At 46.7% G+C, this 18,522-nt stretch overlaps 1 protein-coding gene across 2 annotated transcripts in view; it reads left to right on the plus strand.

Moving 5' to 3' along the window:
- Positions 1-18,522, plus strand: part of Tenm4 (teneurin transmembrane protein 4) — a 697,438-nt gene that overhangs the window by 600,177 nt on the left and 78,739 nt on the right. For both annotated transcript variants that reach the window (XM_055623346.1, XM_055623347.1), the window contains exon 19: positions 10,828-11,044. In XM_055623346.1, the coding sequence (XP_055479321.1) occupies positions 10,828-11,044 (217 nt within the window). The remainder of the gene's footprint in view (positions 1-10,827; positions 11,045-18,522) is intronic.

Raw genomic sequence — 18,522 nt, forward strand, 5'->3', positions numbered from 1 at the left:
AGTTTATCCATGAAGATTATTCAAGTCTTTATACCAACCGTAAAAACAGCTTTCATTTCTCTATTGTGTAAACTTACATAAAGACAACCCTAATAAACTCCACATTCCCACCTGGAAGAATCTGGTTCTACCAACCTGAGGGAGTTAGTGAAAAAATAAGAGAGATATGAAAACAAAAAAAGCTTTTCTTTTTAATGCTGGCGGCTGGCACATCTAGGCATCCCTCATTGATTTAAATCCAGAGACTTCCTGGTGCACTGCGTGTTAGAAACTGTAAACCAGAAACTCCACGTCCTACCTTTTGGAAATTTCTTACCTAGAATGTTTCTACAATTTCAAACCCCATAAGGCTCAAAGGCCAAGTGTGTAGTATTGTAGTTTGGCTGCATTGGTTCTGAGATTCCAGAACAGCTGCTTTAAAGCACTGATGTTTGTTCGAGCTGCCCTAGAGTTGTTTGTCCACTGCCCAAATCCGGAAGGTAGCCATGCAGATAACCTCTAGACTAGGACTATGAGAATAATTTATGAACAAGGTGCCCATGGGGTCCGTGATCTCTAAGCAGAGGTGTGTATCCTCCGAAACCTCACAGTGTTGACGTGTCCCTTAATCAAGCTGAAACTTGACATTGTTCACATGCCCAAACATGCAGAGTCTCTTATGGAGGACCACATCTTACACCAGGCGCAGAGATGCTTGAGTCCTGTCCATCCTCCAGAAACCCTCAGGGAAGAGAAAGTCCCGAGGCTGAGTGTTAATGGCTTATGCTAAGTGCTGTTGCAGCATTATGTGTTAGTTGTGAGAATAGGAAAACATTTATCAGGAAGATGATACTAGGGAAGGAAGGATTTATGTGAGGGAAGGGGTGTTTTGTTCTCAAGAGATGATGTAGAAAGGGCAGGGCAATGTGGATAAGGGTACCAAGCATCCTCGTCTTCAGGTAAGACAGAGCACTCAGGCTCTGTCTGTGGGAAAGTGGTCAGCCTCCCCTGTCTATATGATACCCTCAGCATCCCACTATGTTTTGTGTGTGTGGCTGCAAGGCCAGCGATAAACAGTGATGTTTATGGAAAAGAAGGAAAAAGGAGAGAAGCTCCCCTGGGAAGTCATTCCCTTCCCCAGAGTCTGAGGTCTTGGCCCAAACTTTCAAACAGCTGTGGAACATCTGGGCAGATAAGGAACTAAACGCCTTTGCAATGTTCAGAGAACACATAGTCCCCCATACACACAATGCAAGAACAGGCTACAGACCAGGGCTTGTTTGTTCCTCTCCATAAAATGTAGCACCAGACTCTACACCCTGGTGGTCATGCTCCAGAGACAGCCAGCACTGAAAACAAAAACAAAAAACACAGTTTTCACAGAAAACCTGGGCCCACAGTAGCCTCAAGCCCCATGTTATAGGAAATGATCCAGACCCTAGGGACTAGCAGACTTCTCCAGCTGCTCTGAGCCATGAGCCAGCAGAAAGCAAAAGAGAACAACCAGAAAAATCCCCAATTGTGGAAGAACGTACCTTGTACGTTTTTTGAAGCATATTATAGAGCAAAATGAGTTTGTACGTACTTTGTGGCAGAGCCATACAAAAGCTGTGCTGTGAGTTCATTCATTTGCTCCACAAATGTTCACTGAGCGTCTGCAGTGCTTCAAGCCCCAGCTCCCAGGGCTGCAGAAGTAAATCAGAAGGTCTCTGTGCTTGCACAGTGTGTAACCTAGAAAGACAAGAAACAGGAGGGGACTGGATATCTTGGGTCCCAGATGGCACAGATGAACATCCAGGCATTCGGCTGATACTGTCAAATGCCTCAGAGAGAACGAAGAGACAGTTTGAGCCAGGAAGACCTCCCAGGGGTCATCACAACCGGAAATACATACAACCATCTTGGGAGGACACATCTTTGTGTTCTCAACTGTGAAGCAAGGGCATGCCTGACTTAGGAAGCCTCTAAGTTCCTAAGCTCAGTGGGCTCTCTATCTATTGGCAGAGTCCAGAAGAAGGCTCAGAGGGCCCCTCCTTTGCAAGGTAGCATGGATAAAATAAGCTACAGGACCAGAAGGCACAAAGATTGTTCTCAGTGGCCCCTTTATCTCTTGGCCTTGCCCAAGCAGAGGCAATTTGGTAGAAGGAAAAGCCAGGCCACTGTGCAAGGAGCACACACAGAGGCCAAATTTAGCACTGGGCTGTTTTCTATCAGCCAAGCACACATGTTCTTGGCTTTTGCCTTTCACAAGGCATCACAGTCTCTCCTGAGGGGATCTAAGGTGAGCACGGCCCAGTCTCCCTCCCTCAGAAAGCTCACAGTCAACTGGAAAGAATTGTTACCCAAATGACTAACTCCAATGACAGCAGAATGAAGTAAGCACCTTCAAGTCGGCTAAGGCAGGGGATGCAGCATAATGCCAGAAAGTAATTCAGGCTGAGAAAATGCAAGAGGCCCTCGGGGGAGAAAGTGCTGGAGGCCCACTGTGTGGCTGAAATAACTGAGGGGCTTGAAGGAGAAATTAGCAGAGCTTAATGTTGAGTCTAGACTAGAAGAAACTTTGTCTCCTTTCTTCTCCTCCCCTGCATGGCATAGACAAGGAAATGGGAAACACAGACAAGTGACCTCATATATCTCATTATGGTCACACAGAAAGCCAATAGCTTGGCCCAGACTAGGACCCCAGGCTCGAGCTGTGCCACTGCCTGTGGCCTTGTGCATCTAGAGCATGCCTGCTTCTCCTAGAGAGTTCTCCTCCTCCTCCTTCTCCTCAAAATGTGGGATTGTTTACCCAGATCTGAACAGTCTTTGAAGAAATGCCACAGGGCCTTCTAGACCATGGGAGAACCCCTGTATCATTTGACAGGTTATAGCTCAATGGTGTACCCATGCGGTGACACTGTGAGGGAGGTCGTATTTTGTCCCTCGCAGTCTCCCGAGGAAGAGGACACAGGGGTCGGGTGTTGTTCTGCACAGTTCACAGCACTGACCAGGAGCAGTCTGCCAGCATCTCGGAGGCCTGGCTGCGTAAGAGCTTTTCACTATACCCAGACCTCAGACCTGGCTCCCTTGTCAATCACCAAAACCCGGCAGGCTACCTGGAAACTCCCATTTCCTCCTTTTTTCCAACTTCCTAGGCCTAAAGCAATCTTGTTCAAATTCAACTTGGATCCCAAGGTTCATTAAGAATGCTATTGCTGTGTTTTTAATCTGTGAGACAAAAAAAAAAAAAAAAAAAAAAAAAAAAAAAAAAAAAAAAAAAAAAACAGTTACACAATATGGTTGAATTGGGAGCAGTTTTATTGGTTTGTTTTGTTTTCATGTGTGGTTGTCTGTTGTCTGAACTGAAAACTAGAAGCATCCTGAATGTGTCTAGGAAGCAGCTGGTCTCCTGAGCCTCTGTTGGGTTGCTCAGCACATCTCGAATGTTTCAGATTTCACCCCAGATTTCACCCCAGAGAACTGGGTTCTGAGAGGGCCCAGAGGGGCAAGTGCGGGGGTAGGGGGCTCTGACACTCACGCAGCACTGCTTCCTCTGTGTGTTCTCAGTGGCTGAGGATCTTACCCTATACAAATCCCTTCATGAAATGCTGTCACACACATCTTCTCTACTGACACACAGCGACCATCCACGAGAATTCAAAGATGGTGGAACAGTGGTCTATCTGTGCAGAGTGACTGTCAGCTGAGGGGATGAGCCTCCCTTGCAAGGTCACAGTAAAAACTACAGGTTATAACTTTAAAATGCCTGTGATTAGGCAGTGTAACACAAAGATCAAAATCTCCTCCCCCGAATTCAGGTTCCCCTGCTCCTCTTCACCTCGGATGAGTTACTCAACTTGTCATTTCTATGTGTCACTCTCTGATTCTTTCCACCTGAAATCACAGAGCATCGTGTTTATCATAAAAATGTATTTATTTTATAACTATTTTTCATTGAAATTTTGCTCTGTGAAGTTTTATTCTATCTTTTTCACATAAAGGTATGACAAATCTTTTATATACTGGTGGATTTTGACTATGTTTTGATTTTCTTTGTTAAAATCTGCATTCCGAGCTGCATGTGGTGATTTACACCAGTAATTCTAACAACAACGATTCTGATTCACACCAATAACTTGGAGACCGAGACAAGAGGATCACAAGTTCAAGGCCAACAAGGGCTACCGAGTAAGACCTGGTCTTGAAAAAGAAATCTATCCCAAACAATTACATATGTGTAGAATAAAATGTCGACATATGCATCATTCTCAAAGCTCCCCCTTGTAGGCAGAGACACTACATACAAGGACAGTGAGTATGAGAGAAATGAAACAAGTTGCCCAGCCTCACACAGTGGACCAGCAGGAGAGCTAGACTAGACAGGAGCTATAAAGTCTGTAAAGAAGATGCCAGAATAAAAACTCCACTGGAATTTAAACAGCCACATCCTTTTTGATAAAACCTCTCTAAGCGGCTTCAATATATAATAATCTCTTCCATTGCTCTCGGCCCCATGAAAGACAATCATGGTGGTGATACCCAAACTGACAGATGCAACCCAGGAGAAATTTCAAGAAAACTGAGAACAAAGCTCTCCATCCCACTCTCCCTCCCCCACCCCCGCCTTCCACCCCATCTCCCACAGTGGGAATGGAGCATTCACACAAAGCCCCACCATCTGGTAACCCTCCAGACTATCTCTAAACCACGTTTCTCGTGATAAGAGACAAGAGAGAAATTGACCTTTAAAAATCTTGTGTTCTAAGGAGCAGATAAAGATTTCACAAGGCCTTTTGAAAGACGGCACAGAATTCATTACAGCAAATGACAGAAACTTCTCTGGGATATGTACGAAAAGGGGAGGCACACTCTCCCCTCCCTCCCCAGGGCCTCCCCCAGGGCTGCTCCCAGCTTCCTGTAAGAAAGTTCTGTGGTGGAACTGCAAACAACAGCAAGATCTGTGGCTGACGCAACCTGGTGGAGAGACTGACTTGCAACCACCAGTTTAAGGAAGCCTTCAAACAGCCACAGTAAAAACTGATTCTTAGTTTGCATTTAAGCATTCTATCCTCCAGGATATATCCCACCTTGGGCTCAGGTGGGTCCCTGCCTTGGGAATCTCCGCCACCCCCTGAGCTTCCCTTCTTCTCCATGAGAGGGATGGTCTCTTCCTGCATGGCTTCAGCCACAGCTCCCACCCTCAGTGTGCCTGGCCAAACTGATCTGTCAGTTAGATTTGAGAGCCTAGCTTAATCATCTGTGCATTTGTTCCTTTATACAGAGAAAAGGTGCTGTAGAGAAAGATGCAGAGATAAGCAGGGCATTTCCTGTCCCTGTGGAATGGGAACAGGGATGGGGGGAACCAGGATACCCAAAACGTTGATATAAACAGATATAGAATGTGGAAATGACTGGCATCCATGTAGAGAGGAAGATGAGGGACCGAATTCCCAGCTCTGCCACTTCACTGGCAGCGTACACTGGGTAAATTACTCCTCCTCAACCTCAAACCAAGACTCTCTTTTGTAAAAATGAAAGGCTTAGCTCACCCATTAGTTTTAGTAGAACTCACAACAGGCTAATCCTGATGAAGACAGCCAGTGGCATGGAGATGCCAGGAGGTGACCATCAGGCAGGCTACTTCATTCATTCTCACCAAGGAGCATGCTCACAGAACAGGAAGAGACTTACTACCAAGTGCCCATTCGGGGACAGCAATTGTTGGAGTCACATAGCAAAGAGGAAGCCATTTAATCAGGCCTGTAGGATATGTTCTCGAAGAAGAGCGATGCATCCAGCACAGGGCGTCACCCACTTCCGTGCCCAGTCTGTGCAAGCTCCAGCCGTAGTCACCGAGTGGGGAAGACACCAAGCCCTCACTTCTCACTCCCTCCTCACAACCACTGCTCTCTGGACAATCCCAAGAAGCTGGACAGCCTCCGACCCTTGGGCTTTTGTGAGCAGATCACAACTCAGTCCTGTGCAGTACATGGCTAGAGCGACGGCTGCTAGCCCGAATGTCTCCCCTCCCCCGCTTCTGCAGGTCAGTTGATACCTACCTGCGGGCAGGCATTGACGGGCACATGAGATGCAGTAGCACCGACCACAGCTGGAAGTGTCTGAGTACCCTGGGTCTCAGCTTAAAGGGCCAGGACTACATGAGCCCCTTCAGAAAGTGTCATACACTATCCCAGGGACCCTGGCCTCCCCTGCTCCTTATCCTGATTCTGCCTTTCTTCTAGCCATACCCCTCTTCCCTTTGCTTTGCCTACCACTCATCATCCGAGTCATTCCTGGATATGGCCCTGCCACGTCCCTCCACCCACCAAGAACCCTAAAGGAAGTTTCCACATTTTCTTCTCTTTCTTTATCCTATCGTCATGGAAGATTGTGAGTTTTCAGAAACTAAAAGAAAAGGGCAGTTTCTAGAGAAAAAAAAAATATTTTTTTCCCAAAAGTTGAGTTCTTAAGTTAGGAGACAAATTGAAAAATTTGAAGGACATTGAGAGTAATTCTTTCTTTCACTGACCTTCAATGATAAAATGAGGGCCTCTAAGTGAAATTATAAAAAATATGAAACATAGAAAATTAATAAATCCACCAACTTATTTGTAATGTACAGTAAGTCATGAGGTTCTCAGAAAATATAAACTCTTCCAAACCATTAGTCTCCAAAATTACAGAGGGATTGTTTCTTCCCCAGAATTTACTTTTCTGTCCCAAAGCATGACTTCTCCTTATCATGCATAGCTTCTGAAACTTATCATCTGTGCCCCAGAAAATTGAATTGTGAAGGAGCACGCACACACACACACACACACACACACACACACACACACACATTGTGGAAGAGGCATATACAGTGGTACAGGCTGCCATATGCGACTTTGAAAACAAAGATTTTGTCCAAATGCTGGTCTTGTATAACACAGCTTTGAGAGTGAGGTTTGTGGACGGACGTTGCATTCATCACAAAATTTTTAAGTGTCTCACTTAAAAATCAATGGTGGGAGAGCTGCCCATTCACAGCTCAGCAAATATCTGTCAGACGTATGAGGAGGGAACATCAGCATAACAAGGTACAGGCAGGCAGAGTTTCTGGCCTTGCAACAATCACTAACCCACCGTGTACACAGAGAGCAATTCTACAATCCCAGTGTTTCTGGTAAGAGTGTGGTTCATGTGGTTTCTTCTTTTCACAGTCACTAGTTTGAAAGGCCCCTGAGAGCTCCAGTACCCTAACTTACATGTGTCACTATGGCTGGCTTTATCTGTTTCAGTGCTCTGAGGTCACACTGTACCCAGAATCCTGCCTGGAATATATGCAGAGAAAGAGACCAGGCCTCCATCAAATGGCCGCTGGTTGCCAGGATACCATGATACTTGCTGACAGGAAGTACCTGTCAGAGCCACTAGTAACTGTCCTTGGCTGGGTCCTTGCATAGGAACCTCTCTTTCTCACGCACACTCGAGCGCACACACACACACACACACACACGCACACGTACATCTCATAGCATCTCTGTGAAGGAGGCTTCGTGATGATTCATTTAACAGATGGAGGCAAAAAGATCAGAGCTTTTGTTGGGACATTTGTTTCCAACAAAATGTTCAAGTAGGTAATCATAGTACCCTATTGACCACAAGATATAACAATTTACCTTTAAAAGTCAGAAAAGGAGAAGGGGTAGGAGGCAGAGGAAACCCTGAAACTCAGAAATAAGATGAAATCGCAGCCAGGACAGCGGGCAGAGAAGCTGTGACACGCTCGTAGTGACAGGGCACTTCACAGCAAGGCTTTGCTGCTGACACAACACAGAACACTGGAATGCTGAGAGGCTAGCTCTAAAACAGGCTTAGAACAGAGGGGGAGGCGTGAAGGCCGTCCTCAGCCTTAGAGCTAGGGAACAAATGGAAACGTCTGTAAGAGACAGAGCTTACAGCATGAAGGTCCTGACCTAATCTTGCATACCAGAGCACTAATGCCAAGCTAAGAAAACCACCAAGATGGCTGTCCCGGGTGAGTGGCGCCCTGGCACGGCAGACAGAAACCACCAGAAACTATGTAGGGGGCTTAGCCAACCATGTAAGATCCGCAGTGAGAATTCTAGAACAGGTGGGAAGAGGCTGACCGCAGGCTGGGGTTGACAAACTATGGCATAGGAAAGGATTACCACTCCCAAGAACTTAATCCGAGAGAGACTGTGCCATAAATAAGCTTTTATAGGGCTACAAAGATAAACCCATGTGTAAAAGCCATAAGGATGGCACAATCTACCATCAGGGAGGGGGGAGAAGCGGGCAGATTTTGAAAAGTCCCAAAGAGATCATCCACAAATCTTAAAGTATAGTCATTGAAATTAATTACCCAAGGGACAATTTAAACAGCAGACCAGACACAAATGAAGGGAAAATTGAGTGAAGTAGAATAGAAGCCTGAGGAACTATATCAGAAGGAGACACAAATAAAAAGGTAGAAATGAAGAGGTTGAAAGGCAGGAAATAAGAGACGGCCCTTTAAGCTTTTATGAGTATCCTGAATAAAGGGCTAAAGAAAAGTAAAGGAACAGTCCCAGTTTATAGAAGAATTTTTCAGAACTTATGCAAGGCACAATCCTAAATAAAATGCCTAAGGTATGACATATGGTTCACTGTAGAGCATGCGTGTCGTATCCCAGGCTTGGAGACAGATTGTCAGTCTACAGCTCTTGTAGCCAATCTGTCTCATTGTCACAAGACACCCAAAGGAAGCCTCCTCGTGCCTGGCAATAGGGCAGACTCATGAGTCTAAAGAATAAAGCATCTTTCTTTGTCTGTCATTATGCATAGCTAAAGGTTTAGAGACTGAGGTTTGGAAAAATGAAGCAATTTGGACAGTCACATAGCTCATTTGGGGGTGAGGTGTGGGCATCTGGCAGGAGAGAAATTACCTTTAGCACTCTGCATGCTGTCACTGAGCATGGCATGGTAAGGCATTGTTTCAGTGGGATTCCCAAGTTCCTGTCCTCCACTTTAAAAACTAGTCCCTGAAAGTCTCTCCAGCATTCCGTGCATTCCATACATCAGAAAGAACTGAGTTCAGATCCTTCCTCAGCTTCTTTACCGAATATTCTATGACCATCGCTAAGTCACCTTTACCACTTCTGGCCTATGGTTCCTCCTCTCTGAACTGACAGTGATGGCAATGGCTGCCTCCACCTCGCAGAATGGGTAGGAGCCATGGCCGTCATTCCTTATAAAGTATTTAGCCCAATTCCTGGCCCGACACCACTGTCGTTTGTCATCTTCATCAACCTAATAGAGCTGTCGATGAGAACCACCCTCATTCCAGACTCACCTTCTCCGAGTCTGCAGAGTAGATCTCCCTCCCTGACAGGAAACAGTCCCTTCCAGGTACCACAAAGCACAGTGTTTATAAAAAGTTAAAAGACTGGCTTCCAGGGACTACTTTGGTGGTAAACAAGAGGAGGCAAGAGCTAATAAAATTTCAAATTAGCCATGACTTTTCACGGCCCTTCAATTGTGCTGGCTGATTTAATGGTCAGCATCCCTGCTCACTGGGATTGAATAATGGAGTGTCTCTGTAGAGTTATGGATGCGGCAGCCGAAGCTGTCACGCTAACATCAGTAGCAGAATGCAAATAACCTCTGCTTGGGCTGTAATTATGTGTTTAAGCAGCGTCTTATGGGGGCAGCAGGGATTGTGTGACGAAACCTGCTGACGGCAGGAGAGGGGGGTCGCTTTGCTAGGCAGTGCTACCTGGGTGCTAGAAACCGAGCTAAGGTTACCACACAAAACAATGGGGGGAGGAACAGACGGTGATTCTGCCAGGTAAATAGCCCCCATTTCAGTGAACCATGTTCCAGGTTCAGGGTCAGAAAGGGAAGCTCCCCTTTATTGCGTACACACTCTATGTCTAACAGTCCAACACTGTGTTGGATTTGGGAAGGCGGTGCTACAGTGTACTGTGGAGTGGAAGCTTAGATGACACTCTTATTAACTGCCCATGAAACCTAGGAAGCCAGCCAAACGAAGTGACTCCATGGCTGAAGGCGCTTGCCACCAACCCTAACAACCCGAGCTTGATCCTTAAGACTCACGGGGTGCAAGGAGAAGATTCCATGGGTTGTGCCTTTCGCTCTACACGCACACTATGATAAATGCTTTTATATACACATACACACACTGATGAAAATATAGTAATTTTTTTTAAAAAAAAAAAAAAAAAAAAGAGAAAGCTAGGAAGCCGAAACCTTCTAGCATAAGTGACTTCCCGAGGTCATACAATGGGAAGAGTCATGGCTGACATTTGGTCCCTATTGCCCACTCTGTCGCTGAGCCTCCTTCTGGGAGGCTGCACACTGCTGGACACTGTAAGAAATGGGAGAAAAAGACGGGATATTGTGAGGGATGATTGTCCCTAATTTACTTATGGGGGAAAACTGGGATTGGGGTCAACCAAGAAGCTTGGCCATTGACTAAAAATAAGTTCCCTTAAACACTCTTCTTTCTGCCATTGAATGTATCATAAACCAGAAGCAACTCAGCCAGTGAGAAGGCAAGGACCGGAGGCTAGCCCTCCTAAACCCCAGCATTTTACCTTAGCATCTGCCCATGCCTTCTCTCTCCTCTGAGATTTCCCATAAACCCTTCCTGCTATCTCTTTAGAAGAGTCTCCTGTGCGTACTTATCTGTATCACCTATTAGACTGAACGGCTGAGGCAAGGTCTCATACCTGGATCTCCTTGTGCTTAGAGAAAGCCTAGGCTTACAGCTGCGTTTCAAGTTTGCCTATGAGAGAAAGTTAGGCAAACATGGCTGATTGAACGTAACCGTATAAACTACATGCTCTGTCGCCCCTGCAGATGGCTTGGCGGACTGCATGGATCCTGACTGCTGCCTCCAGCCCCTCTGTCATGTCAACCCGCTGTGTCTGGGCTCCCCTGACCCTCTGGACATCATCCAAGAGACACAGGCCCCCGTATCCCAGCAGAACCTGCACTCCTTCTACGACCGCATCAAGTTCCTCGTGGGCAGGGACAGCACACATGTCATCCCTGGAGAGAACCCCTTTGATGGAGGGTGAGTCCGTGGGCACTGAGTGCCAGCAGCAGCTCTTGGAGGGATACTGAGTCATGTCTGGGTGTGAGGAGGCCGAGAGGGTGGGTGAGTCTCAAAGGAGCAGCCTCCAGTGCCCACACTGACAAAACTGCTGTCCAAGGCCTTCCAAATTATGAGTCCCACTGGGTGATAGGTGGAGAGAGTGAAAAATCAAAGGTCTGAGGGGAATCTTGGATCAATACCCGCTGTGCAGTCAGCTCTTTTGGACCCTGTGGTCTCCACATGAGTGGAAGGGCGTTGACACTCTTTGCCCTCAGAGCTGATAAAAGACTCACCTGGAGGTAGAGGTCATTGCTGCACCTCAGGTCACATGTCCACACAGTCTTTCATTGGACAGTTGTGTCATCCATTGGACATTTGTGTCATCCATTGGACATTTTCTCATGGAGACCCACTCCATGCTGGGTCCAGTGCTAGAATGACAGAAATGAGTAGACCATACTGTCTGCCTGTTGGTTACATACTGTCTCCTGGGGTATAAAATGAATACAGTTATAATTTGCTTGGCCAAAACTGTACAGCAAGGGCCCTAAGGGGCACAGAGGAGGTGCTCTTGGGCAGGAGAATCTAGGACATGAGGAGGAGAAACAAGTCTTAAAGATGAGAGACAGTTAACTAGGCAAGTGAAAGAGGGGAGGCCCAGAGGAGAGAGAAAAGAAATCTCAGAAAAAGATGACGCATGGTGGATCCTGGAGCCAAATGGCACTGTGTTCTTTGCTCCCCGGGTCAGGGCATTGAACCAACAGTATCCGGAAAGAAAGACAGTAATGTCTCGTGTGTCAGCGCAGTGAATCCAGAAGTCACTGACCATGACCACTCCATGTTCAGGACTCCTGTGCTGAGGGTCCCCATCCTGAGGGGAAATGGGAAGAGATGAGACTGTGGGAATGAGAAATCGGTAGGGCTTGGGTAGAGATGGGTGTGAGGATGTTGGGGGAGGGGGGAGTCTCCTGTGCAGATGCTGGTGTTGTCTGATACCAGGATGAGCATCTAAAAGTAGAACCAGGGCTAGAAGGAGGCTGATGGCTTCCATCTTGAGCAGAAAAAGGGTAAGGAAAGGATTTACACACACACACACACACACACACACACACACGCATGCACACACGAGAATCCACATTAAACCACAGAACCACTCTGCAGGGCAGAGAGTCACGCATCTGGAAATCAAAAGCTGTGGGAACAGAGACAGGCAGATAGCCAGAGCTTGCTGGCCAGCCACTATAGCTGAAATGGCAAACTCAGGTTCAGCAACAGACCCTGTCTGGAAAACTAAGACAGAGGGCAGTAGAAGAAGACACCCAACCTCAACCCCTGATATATGCATATATCACTCCCCACCCCCACCACACAGGGATTGGTGGGTGCTTTAGAGGGCACACTCTTCAACACACCACAAAAAGGGTGGAGTGGCTTTCCCACACATATAAGTCACATGCTAGAGTGAGGAACAGAGTGGGGGCCGGGTAGGATGACATTTCTTGGCCAGAAATTCTGCCTTTTTTCCTAGGCAGGAAGCTGCTGCTATCTCATTCAACTGTGTGATTTTGTGTGTATGCTTGTGGGCCTTCCCCTGGCGTGAGTTCTTTTAATCAACTGCAGGTATAAATAATATTTCTACCAAGGAAAATGTTCCTTGCTCAGCCTTTCATGACCGGCCCATATGGCATCCGATTAGGGCTACGGCTTGTCAGTTGCCTGTAGCTGTTCTGTTTAGGGAGTGCCCTATTCGTGCCAGCCTGCTCCGTGCCAGCAGGAACATATCTCCGGGGTCTCCTCCTGGTTACGTGCTGGGCCTGCTGCTTAAGCACTACAAGACGAGATGCTGTGGACCTGCACTGGGTCTCAGCACTGCTTCTCCAGAACAGAAAGCTCACGGGGACCCGAGAAGCCTGTGTTAGGGGAAAGCCAAGCTCCACTTCAGCTCTGCCACCCCTGTGCACGTGGCTCTGATGAGGGACAGGATCTTCCCTGTCCTTCCAGTCACGCCAGGATCTGCCACCATCTAATCTGATTTGCCAGGGAAGTCTTGCATCTCACTCATTAGAGCAACAGTACTTGCTCAAGGAATGTAGGTAGAGATAAATTGCCTGAGGAATGAAGAAATAAAAGGGAGAGAGGAAGGGGAAAGAGAGAGAAGGGGGAGGAAAAAAAAAAGAAGTATGAAAGGAAGGAGGGGACCAACGGACACATTATCTATTTTACTTGGTTTTATGCTGAGGATTCCGGGTCCAGCAGGGTTAGATTACCTGCCAGACATCAAACTGGAGCAGAAGCCAGAGAAGACAGTTCTCGGGCCCTTGTTTATACATCTGTTACCTTCAGTTAAATTTCATACACTCTAAAAGCAGAGGCTATTCATCTCTCCAAAGCTGTGACACTTCAAGAAGGGCCTGTAATATGGTATTTGTTCTACAAATGACTAGATAATGGAAGGTTCCAAAATGTTAGTGTGAAATCCCTCTCTCCCGACATTCACCTTAATCAGTATGACCTGCTCCTTGCTGATCTAGGAAATCGCCATCAATCACCATGGACTCCCCAAACACCCCTCTGTAAAATAATCCTAGGTGGCTAGTCATCAGAAACACCAAGCAGCAGACGCTTCCTCAATAGCCTCGAATGGGCCGAGAAGCAAAACCCTCCTTTGCGTCATTGGGATGAAGTAGAATCAGCTCTAGTTGCGGCTTGCTTTTCTCTCGTGTGAGAGGGTGGTCTAAGTGTAGTGGGAGAGGCCCAGCGTTCCCTTCCTGGCTTTACAATAAGCCATGCGTGCATGAAATATAGTAGATATTTCATAGCAGCCATAGAAAAGATGAAAATAAAAGATCTCCACCCAGACATGGTACCTAACAGGAGATCTAGGGATGGTAGCTTTCATAGTGGTAGCGTATCTCCAAACTAGCACAGACCTTGCAATTTGACAGACCCAGACTGAAGGGCAGTTGCGTTCCTTTCCCCACTGTACGACTGGGGGTGGGGTGGGGACTTAAGCTTGTAGAGGTCCAGTCTCATTGTCTGAGAGACAGGGTGAGTAATGTGTGTGCTAGGGGGCTGCCAGGAGAATTAAATGGAAAGAAGTTCACAAAGGCTCAGCCTGGAGTACCTGCTCCCCAGAAACACCTCTGACAATTACCTAATGGTAGGGTGATAGAGGCAATGGTGTTAAGAGCTGCCAGTTCCATTTTCTGAATTGGAAGCAAAGCTTGAGAATCAACTGCCCTCCAGACAAGTCCAGAAGCCATACATGGAGAAATGGGTTTAGATTGTTGAATCACTATCTGAAGATAAGAAAAGGCCGTACCCTTGCCAGCCAGCTGACGCTGGGACCCTTGTTAGTGAGGGATCCAGTGGCACCGGGTGCAGTGGCGGACAGGCAGGTCTGTCTCCGTGACCATGTCTCCGTGACCATGTAGGTCTGCACCTAACCCTCATCCTGACATCCTATGTGCTGCACCGCAAGTTGTATAGTTTGTCTTGAAGTTCACTGAACAGCTTCGAAGATGCAAACTGTCACTGCACAGCACTTCTGAGCCCCGTAGGGATGGTGGGCCTCCAAAGAGTAAGTCCATTGCTCTGTAGATTCACAGCCATATGTCAGGCCCTGGGATATTCAGAGTGAACGTTCAAGGCCACTGCTTAGAACTGGCTGGACCCTGCATGAGTGATGGAAGCAAAAAGCCACTCTCATATCCCAGACCTCTCCTCAGCAGCTACCCTATGCCTGGTGTAAAGCATCAGGAGAGTCCTCAAAGGGGTACATAACTCTAGAAGCTACATGATAGAGGATGCATGCTTGTGCTTCTGTACCCTGTCTGGGGCCAGAAGTAATGGACTAGGTGGGAGTGAGCCACAGCTCCTCAAGAAGCTGGACTCCATGGAATAAATCACAGTGGTGGTTCAGAGCTGAGGAAGAAACAGAAGAATGAAAAACAGGTAAGGTCACCCCCTCCCTCCCCCCCGGCCATTCTGTTAACATTAGTTAACATCTGTTAACATTGTGCCAGCAGGTACTCATGAGGGCACCTTAAAGGGAGGAGAGATTTGCTTGGGCTCACGGCTTAGAGGTCTCAGTCCATGGTGACTTACTCATTGCTTTGGGCCTGTAGAGAGACAGACTATCATGGTGCAAGAGTGTATGGCAGAACAAAGCCGCTTGCCTCATGGTAACCAGGAGGCAGAGCAAAACTGGGGAAGGGACCTGGAGCAATGGCCCCAAGAACATGCCCCTCAGTCACCTACTTTCTCTAACAAAAGCCCTGCCTCCTGCAGTCTTCACCGTCCCAGTAATGCGGGAGATTACATCAGTGAATCCATCCACCAGCTAGGTCAGAGCCCTCATGATTCTGTCACCTCTTACTTATTAGATCCACCAGCTAAGGACTGAACCTTCTGCACATGTTTCTTTCAGGAAACACCTCCTATCCAAACCCTAACCCACTCTTCTGTGTCCTAGAGTCCACAGCGATGCTTGGCAAGACCACATGTTCAGCATAGGCTTAACAAAGACAGTCCCTGTGACACTCTTCCAGGGTAAATGTTATAACCCCATAAAGGGGTAGATATGAATAACCTTGAGGGACCCTAAAGTGGGAGGACACATACAAACCTAGATGTCACCACTGCCAGATTAGATAACTTACATACCGTTGTTCTCTATAACCAGGATACCATGCCCAACCGCCCTTACCGGTTATCATAGGCAAATATGATGAGGGCTGCTTGCTATTGAGACTTGAGGGAGAGCAAAGGCGTCATTGAGGTTTCAGATGGAAGAAGGGTCTCCAGCTATCCAAACAAATAAGACCCAGACCGTGGAACCTGGAATCAGACAGCTGAAAAGGATGACAGCCTGAGTCCATCCAGAAAAGCCTCAAGGCTGAGCAGTGTCCTCTTCTGGCCATGCAGACTTCTGAGCAGAACTAAGAAGACTGGGAGGCTGGGTATAGGGCAGGTATCACCTGTGTAAACAGTTACTGGTTACCAGAGCTGGACAAGTTAAAGGGTGACAGGAAGATGTGCTGGCAAAATGACCGCCCAAATGTCTGCCGAAGCCTCAGCTATCTGAATATAGGTTGAGAATACATCTGAAAACTCTGTCTAGGTCTGAGGAATGATATGACATTGACAAGTCTTGCTGGTTTGTCAGCTCTCTCCGTTAGCAGATAGAAGGTGGACAAGATGCTGTAAGACTCAGCAGATAGGACATGCTGGGCACGGAGGGGAAAGACCCAAAATGATAAGGGTATTCATGAGAGCGTATGAATGTGTGAGCGAGTGTGTACATGAGAGTGTGCGGATATGTGGGGGGGGGGGTGAAATGTGTATTCATGTGTGCATTTGTTATGATGTGTGTGTGAATGAGTGTGTGTGTTACTGGGTTTCAGTCACACAGGAGTTAGAAATGCATGCTAGCTTGATGAACCAAGATGGGGAACAGGATAAGCTTCTGGGGTAACCAGAAAATAGAGGATTTTAATGGAGCTGGAAGATAATTATGGTGAGATTCTTTAGGAGGCATGCTCTAACTTGTGAAATCAAGGTGGGTTTATGAAGTCAGGTAGATGAACATGCTTAGCACAGAGGGCCTACAGGAGACATAGAAGAAGGCCAGAAAGGGACCTATGGGCAAAGATCCAGAAAGCTCCACAAACCACATTAAAGCATTGTGTCTGAGTCAAGACTTGAACTCAGCTCTGAACAGAGGGGAAATGACCATCGTGTCTCTTAAGCCCTCAGAAGTTCTTTTTATGCCCATAAGTAGAGCCCAATGTTTTCAGAAATTTTAAATGTGAGAATTCACAACAGGAAAAAGTAATGGGAAAACAGAAATGGTCATATGTGTGATATCATTTTGACCATCAAGCATACCCAAGTATTGGGGCCACTGAATGAGAGATGGGCATTCACTCCCTGTCCCAGACTCCTGCCCACACTTTTGTCCCAGGCCTCACACAACCACCAAGACTTTCCTAGAGCCTGAGCAGTGAGGATCTTCTAATGAACTTCAGATAAGCACCAACTTCCTGACAGCTGGCCTCTGAGTGGATTTATTATTGAATTACACTCCTGCACTTTCAAAACAAGCTGAGCTGTCAGGCTACCCCCCATCAGTTACCAAAAAGGGAAAAAAAAAGATTTAAAAAAAAAAAAAGGAAAGAAAGACATTGATAAATTACCTACTGGAAGATGGAAAAAGATAAAGATCCTGCTTCCTCCGAAATGTCAGCCGTAATATATTATTCATGTTGGTTTTTTAAAATCCCTCCCCACATTGAAATGACTGTTGATGATGATAAAGCAACAAGGTGGATCCAATTGAGGATTCAGGCAGCAACGTCTCCCATCATCCTGATGAGCAGCTAACAACTCCTCCTCGGCCACTTGATCATCCCTTTATTGATTTCAAAAGGAATTACCATCTCTGTTTGCTTTGCAGCTTAAGCGTGTCCCTCCTTGTCCATCACAGGAGGCATTAGCAGAGAAGGCTATGGTGATGCAGAGACAGCCCAGTGCAGAGAGAGGGGACCTACAGCAAGTTCCTGGGCAAGTGACCTTGCACAAAGGAGACTCACTCTTCTCTGTGTCATGAAGTTCCTAATTGCCGCTGGGGTGTTTTGAAGATTCAGTGAGATAAAATACCCAGAAATCCAACTGCTGTTTGAAGCTTGTATGCAGAAATAACACAGAACATTTGCCATTAGTGTGCTCCTTGTCAGGCATTGCTAGGAATACTTTCTATAAGTAGTAATATGTTTAAGTCTCTACCTCCAACTCCCAAAGCACAGCGCAGAGGGACTCAGCTCTTGTTTTAGAACGTGGGAAACTGAGGCACAGAGAATCTGAATCACTAGGTCAAGGTCACAAATTTGTAAACGGTAGAGGCATCTGTTCTCCACTGAGTCGTGCATGTTCCAAGTTCAGCATCTTCAGTTCGGAAATCTCTACAGCAAGATGCTGCTGCAGCCCTCATCTCCAGCTGGCTCTAACCATCTCGTTAATGCCACACAACATAGCACAACATACAAAGAGGTTTCACGCTACAAAGCACTGGCTCAGGGCAACCTGGTCTGGGCCTGCAGCCCAGCCTCCTTTAAAAGCAGTAAGACGACAGACACATCTCTCACAGACTTTGGATAAATTGTGGTTGGTGCTGGAAAAATCCCATTCAGTCAGCAAGAGCTCACAGAAGACAGTTTAAAGGTTTGTACAAGTCAGGCATATAAATCCACTTAAAGTGCCTTATGCAGTGTGGTGATTTACATAACCAATATCGGCACGGAGCAGCAAGCTCTGTAAGGCAGGGAAAGCATGCAGTTAGCATTTGCAACCTTGATCCCTAATGATTTTTCCAGTGCCCTGAATACCAGCTGCTTTCATTGAATAACTGAAAAAGAAAACGAGAAGTTGCAGATTCTCTCCCTTCACTTAACACTTAC

Source organism: Psammomys obesus, unplaced genomic scaffold (assembly GCF_907164565.1).
Source record: "Psammomys obesus unplaced genomic scaffold, mPsaObe1.curated_primary_1811, whole genome shotgun sequence".
NCBI classification, from domain to species: domain Eukaryota; kingdom Metazoa; phylum Chordata; class Mammalia; order Rodentia; family Muridae; genus Psammomys; species Psammomys obesus.